Here is a 6,710-nt window from a genome sequence, read left to right as displayed (position 1 = left end):
GTAACTTTACAAGGGAATTTTATCAACTACTCTATCTGCAAGGATGTGTGGTGTAGTGGTTAAAGCACTTGATAAAATTCAGTTGCAAAGTTACACTCTTCTTAAGGAGAGAAAGCACTAACCAGACCTACCCAAATTCCAGTGAAGGTCAATGGTCACTGCCAACAAGAAATCAATGATAAATGACTAACATCACTTCTATCAGCTTTCTTAAAAAAACTATCTTATTCAGGTTGTGTTGTTTGTGTTAATGTGTTTTAAATGGAAAGACGCTTACTAGTATAATGTTTATGACTTTTTGAGATGAGGATTGAGTTATTATTTGGAATTTTTGGACTACTGTTCTCATCTTGTATGTTATTTTTCACAAAGTTTAAGTTGATGTAATCACTACATCATGGGTCCTTGCAGATAGAGTACTTGATAAAATTCAGTTCTAAAGTTACACTTCTGAAGGTTGAAGGTTCAATTCTCAGTGCAAGCAACATTCAAAGTACAATTGTGAATTACTGACAAAACGAGAGTATGCTACCCCCTATGAATTGAATAAAGGGTTCTGTTTGAAATTCTTCAAAGATTCCCGAGTTTGACTAGATACACCTAAAATAGGTTTCGACTGAAACATTATGACGAATAATGTTTAACAGTAGTCCGAAGAATTCAAATAATACAAACATTTTCAGCTTTTTGTTGGCCACAAAAAGCTGAAAATGTCACTTTCAAAAACATGTACTTCCATCATAAAGCTGGCGAATAAGAGACGATTTTGTTTAAAAATAAAATTTCAAATTTCTGCTAAAAGATTTTTTTTTTGTATTTATTTTTCTCGGTGTTGGTGTTTTTTTTTTTGTGGTGAGGAATAGGTGGGGGGGGGGGTCAGAGGGAGTAAAAAAAGGTTTCATAATTCAATAAAATTGTCCATGAAAAACAAAACCAAACATTTATGTGCACATACAGAATTTGTTTTTCTTCTCACACGGGCGAATATACGAAAGTCTTTGATTTCATCATTCAAATAGCCATTCTCGTCATGGCTGTACTGAATATGGTTCTATGTACAGTGCAGTCGCATATTTAGGAGAGATTCACTTGAAAATTTGTAAGCTGAGGAGTTTGATTTAAAAATAAAAAATTTTTTTTTATCGAATTTACAATCAAATACATTTCAAATGATAAAAAAAAATGTTTGGATTTTTTTCCAGTGTGTGCATGTTTGATATGAACTTTTGCACACAAAATGGATCAAGTTTTTATTTTTTATAATTATTTCTGTCTTATCTGACGAGATTAAAAATCTTTAAATATTGCTGCATTTAACTTAGAACGTGTTGTAAAGATACACAAAAATTTAACCAGTTGAAAAAAAAAAATCACTTATTGCAAATTGTGTGTCAATTTACAAACAAGAAATGAAGTAATTTTGATCTCTTTCAGAAATATTTTAAGTGAATTTTTAAATTGTAAAATTATTATCTCCCCTTAGTCCGAGTACTCCAAGAGTTTCATAATATCAATGCCCTTTCTATGTTGGTTATAATAAAACGATGTTTTTCTGATAATGAGAGGGGAAACTTTTACAGCCAAGATAGAAATATAAGTCTCAATACATTATAAAGTTTAAAATTAATTAAAGACAAATTATTTGCTGAATATCAAAATATTAAAGAAGCTGAATGCGATTAACTCAAAATTAAAAACACCAAATCTTGTAGTTTTTTTTTTCCAATTAATCAGAACTATTTTCTTAATTACAAAAGCTACTAGTTACTTTTTGTTTTAATTAATCAGGACAAACTATTTTTTTAAATTAAAATTATATAATATTTCTTAAAGTCAAAATATGTATGTGTGTTCTAATAAAAACGTCTTTAATAATGAAATACAACTAATAAGCATATTTTAAAGTAGTTGGATTTTTTTTTTCGTGCCTTTACAAAAAGCTCGAAACAATAGATTTTAACGAGAGCAATCAACTCAACCAAAATGAAAAAAAATGATGAAGGCACTTTCTTGTCATCTTTTTTTCTCTCCTCGCTTCCAAACTGAAATCAAACTCAATTGCAAACTGCCAAGGCCTAAAAAAAGAAGCCAAATGAAAAAAACATTTTTGCTTTTGTCAGCATAAGTCCAACTAAAAAAACTGGGGGTAGGTGGGAGGGTTTGGCTATCTTCTGCACAATTCCGCTGTTGCCTCACATTCTTGCGTTGGGGATGCCAGGAAGAGACGTCCTGTGTCACACATGCACAGTTGGTGCACTTTAGGTGGGTTAGGGTTACTACCTCCTGTTGATGAGCTGATTTTTATATTTTTCAAATAGATACCTTTAGCATCTAGAGATATCTGGAAGAAAAAAATAATACAAAGTTTATTAAAATATATATATATATATATATATATATATATATATGGGGAAGATTTATATATACAGGGTGCACCCTCCCCCATTGTAATCAAAATTATTTCTATATATAAAATATACACGATTTTTCCCATCTAGAAAAAACATAGCTTTTTTGCAGATGTCATATATGCATTTAATATAGTCAGACTACTAGATAATATCTGATGTAGGTTTTACACATATCAGTTGTTTTCTTTCGTTATCATAAATTCTTATAATAATTCCTAAGAGAGTCACATTCCAAAACAAGTCATACTTACCAGTGTTGGTAACACAATATTTACTCACTAATTATTTTCTCCTCTCCCTGTCTTTAATGACACCGGAAACTTTTCTAGATTTGTCACAATTTTTTTTATACCAGCACTGTCAGTCTTTACTTTTTATTCTAATACAGTGTAACCCGGATATAAGAGATTTCTTATCCAGTCCCTGCAACTCTCTTATATCCAGGTTATACTTGCATCTGGGTTTCTTATATCCGGGTTACTCTGTACATTAACACAGGCTCTAATTTGGGACCAGAGAAAATCTCTCTTATATAAGTTTTCTTATATTCGGATCCCTTATATCAGGGTTAAACTGTACATTTAACATTTGTACTTACAAGTTCTGGTTAATGTCATTGGCTGTTTGCATGCGTTTATCAGCCTAATGGAATACAGGTGTAAGGGAATTCTAAATGGTTAAAATATCACAAAGTAAACAAACGTCATCCAACAACTAAAAATCGGATAATTTTAAACTAACAAGATCGACTTTTTTCAAAATAAACCTAAACTTAACCTAAGATTAGTTTATATTTACAGCTAAAAATAGAAGATTCTGGTTCAAATTGTGTACAAGTAGCCCTTTACAGAACAGATTAAAAAGGGGGGGGAGGTGCTTCTGCAGAACTAGTATCTAACCAGATTTACTTTTTTAAAACTGACACTATGGGGGGGGGGAAACTTTGCAGTGCCGTTTTCAAATAGTTTAACCAAACAAAAAGTTCTTATTCTAACCTTTGTTACAAGGTGGAATGATAAAATTGTTGCCCTAGAAAAGATGACATGATTCCATTTCTGTTTGATTAAAACTGGTTTTCTTTTTTGTTGCAAACCATCTATTAGTTGGCCAGTTGTGTACAAATCCCAAGAGTGATAGAAGCCTTCTATCATGTCTGAAAGTGGCACAATGTTCAACGAGTGAGATTAGAGATGTGCCACTGTATAACTCATGCTCTCTACTGATCCAAGTTAATGACAACAGGACCATTGCCAGCACTTTCACAATGCACCGCTAGATTGCCACAAAGACCAGGGACATGCCCATGGTGATAAAAACAGTTTCCGGCCACGGTTATGGTCTTTAATATGGTTTCAAGTGAGGGTCACATGATGCCACCTCCCATCTTCGAAGTCAACCTGAAAGTCAACCAACACCAAAGTGTATCTGGATGTGCTGAAGAGTGTGGTGATCCCCTGGTGCAATCAGGTGGCTGCTGGCAGATTCTGAGTGTGGCAGCAGGAATTGGTGCCAACAAGTCCAAAGAGACTCAGGGTTGGCTTCAGAAGGAGTGCTACAACTTTATACCTTTCTCTCACTAGCCCCCTCCTTCCTCGACCTGAACTTGCTGGACTACTTCGTTTGGTCATACATCAAGAACATCAATAACATGACCTCCCACAATGTCAGCCTGATCGCCACCGTCTGCTAGTGCTTGTGGAAAAGGCATGTATCAAGGCGGTAATCGAGGCTGAAGGCAGCTACATTGAATAGATTTCAGCTCTACTACATAATCATTTTGAGCGATGGTTACGACCAGTGAATGACAGCCAGTACCCACCAGCGATTGTGGGTAAACGCCAATACTCACAAGTAGCTACCTCAAAACAGTGCGATGAAATGAGAGTAGTCAACTTAAAAGAGCAATGACTAACATGGATGATGATGCCAGCCACTCGATGATGATGCCAGCCACTCGATGACAGTGCTCAACAATTGAAGACAGGTAATTTGCCTGTCAGTTCTCACCCATGTCAAGAAGTGACAGTAACTGTCTAAAAATTACTGCCAATCATTGCCATAATTGCCAGTGACCAACAGTGCCCACTAATGGATATTATTACACAAATATTGAAAACAGGCCATTTCATTTCAGAGCAGTCATGCTCGACATTGGCCATGATTGATAGTGGCTGCAATGACCAAATGCAAGTAACAGCCTAAAAATGCCAAAAATCTCCAGTATTCCCCATTGAAAACAATTTTGGAGCAGTCCTACGGAGGCTGATACTAGTTATGGCAGACGGTGAATACTGCAAATGCAAAAACAACATTAACTGCCAGTGACCATTAGTGTCTGCAAAAGGCAGCCAGTGGATGCCAGTGCCTAACAATGGCCAACTGTTGAAAACAGACATTTTTGGTTTGGATGGCAGCTTCTGACTGTCAGTACCCAACACTAACTGCCAGTAATCCCCAGTACTGACAACAGTTAGTGGCTTCTGCTAGCTGCCACTGCCAGACAATGCCTGACAGTGGAAGCCAGATGATTTTATTTTGGCCACAGCTACTATTTTCAAGGCTGACAAATGTAGTTTAATTTGTTTTTGGAAGTGGGGAGGTTCTTTACCAAATCTGTTCTGGCCTTGTGTCATACTTTTACTTGGCAACGCCAGTACATGCGTCCTGCTAGTTAATAATATATTTTAATCTATGCTGGACTTGTCCACCAAGTTTTAGTTATGAATGTCCAGTAGTTCTCATTTTATTGTTATTCAATGATATTGTTGACATCCTAGTTCCCGTTAGATTATTAAAGTTAAGCGATGTTGAGCCTGGTTAGTATTAAAATGGGTGACAATGTGCTGTCTAGGGAGAGGAGTGGTTAGAGATTATGCAATCTTTGCTTCACAATTCAGCATGTTATCCATCATCCCACCAGGATTATCAGATGAGCTTTATTGTTCTGATGGACGAACATCCAAAATTCAACGATAATTCATAATAATCTCATCAGTAGGTATAAGTCTGAATGGAACCTTAGTCTCCCCCTCTCCAATATTTGTGAAAAAAACATAAAGGTATCTTTTTAATCATCAAAGTGAAAAATGGCCATCATAGCACAAATCAAGACACTTCCATAAGAGGAGTGTGTTCGAGTTATTGACAATTTTGCATGTTGAAGTCAGATGTGAACTAGTCAGACATATAAACTGATATTTATCTCTACTTGTAGATAAAAGGTAATTTGTGTGAGAGAGAGAGAGAGAGAGTTCCCTATGGACCTGAAATGGTTGGGACGATTTTTATGAAATTTCATACAAATATACTTTATGTGTCTGGAATTGTTCTTAGATAGAGCCATTCTGATAGAAAACCAGTATTAGAAAAGTATTAAAAATCAATAATCAAAAAAATCTGATTAAAGAAGGAACAGATTTTGAACAAAGTCAACATTTCATAAAGCCTAACATTACAAGTGCATTTGAGAAGTTTTATCACCGCACAAGCAGAAGGGCTCAGTCTATAAAATCAGCAGTAGTTTCTTTGATAAAACAAGGATGCGTTCAAAATGAATGTTTTTGTTTAGAACATAATTGAACCATGACACTCGACTTTTGAATTTTAGACCATAATTCAAGCAATTATATAAAAATAATTTTATAAAACCAACAGTAGGTTTTTTACAATGCCAATGCAGACTAAATTCATTGCAGAAAGGCATGTGAAGCTTCCTCCCGGTGCAATGCAGTGGGTCACCAACTAGAGTAGGCAATCAATTGATTTGATTGAAAAAAATGGACAATTTCACTGATTTTGATGACCATAAAAAGTATGGTGTGGAACAGTCATTAGTCCTCATTCAATTCTGGGCGACGTTGGGTCACCCTGCTAGTTCTAAATGTGGTTGGATTGCAGAAGGTATTGTTGGTCTCCCGATTTATCGTCTGTTAGTGCAGACTATTGCCAGGTAACCGTCCATTAGTTTTTCCTGAAATTTTGCCACAAATTGTATTTCATTAAATAGATGTGCACAATAAAACAATTTTTTTTACAAAAATTCCTGTTGCACCCCCAGGGGTTCAAAAGAGGTCAAAAATGCCCCCAAATGACACATTTTGCCCCATAACTTTTGATTCATCCATTAGATTTTTTTGAAACTTGGCCAAAATCTGGAGCCCATTGTTCTTAATATAAATCCAGTATGGGTGACCCTGGCAAAATTCTGGTTAGCGTCCCCGGGGACTTTCAGTGTCTCTTTTTTCATATTTTTCAACAAAAACTTGATATGTCTTACTATATAGTAGTTTTTCACGGTGG

The 6,710-nt window shown here is 35.3% G+C and overlaps 1 protein-coding gene across 4 annotated transcripts in view; it reads right to left on the bottom strand.

Moving 5' to 3' along the window:
* Positions 1-838: 838 nt before the first annotated feature.
* LOC145254898 (zeta-sarcoglycan-like) overlaps positions 839-6,710 on the bottom strand; it is a 367,875-nt gene continuing 362,003 nt past the window's right edge. For 3 of the 4 annotated variants that reach the window (XM_080113835.1, XM_080113844.1, XM_080113851.1), the window contains one exon: positions 845-2,341. In XM_080113835.1, the coding sequence (XP_079969961.1) occupies positions 2,165-2,341 (177 nt within the window). In that variant the 3' untranslated portion in view covers positions 845-2,164. Of the gene's footprint in view, positions 2,342-6,710 lie in introns of all 4 variants that reach the window. The other variant, XM_080113862.1, reaches the window with a different exon arrangement.

Source organism: Euprymna scolopes, chromosome 3 (assembly GCF_053919585.1).
Source record: "Euprymna scolopes isolate OS-2025 chromosome 3, ASM5391958v1, whole genome shotgun sequence".
NCBI classification, from domain to species: domain Eukaryota; kingdom Metazoa; phylum Mollusca; class Cephalopoda; order Sepiida; family Sepiolidae; genus Euprymna; species Euprymna scolopes.
The sequence above is the reverse complement of the archived record's forward strand: the minus strand, read 5'-3'. Positions and strand labels throughout refer to the sequence as shown.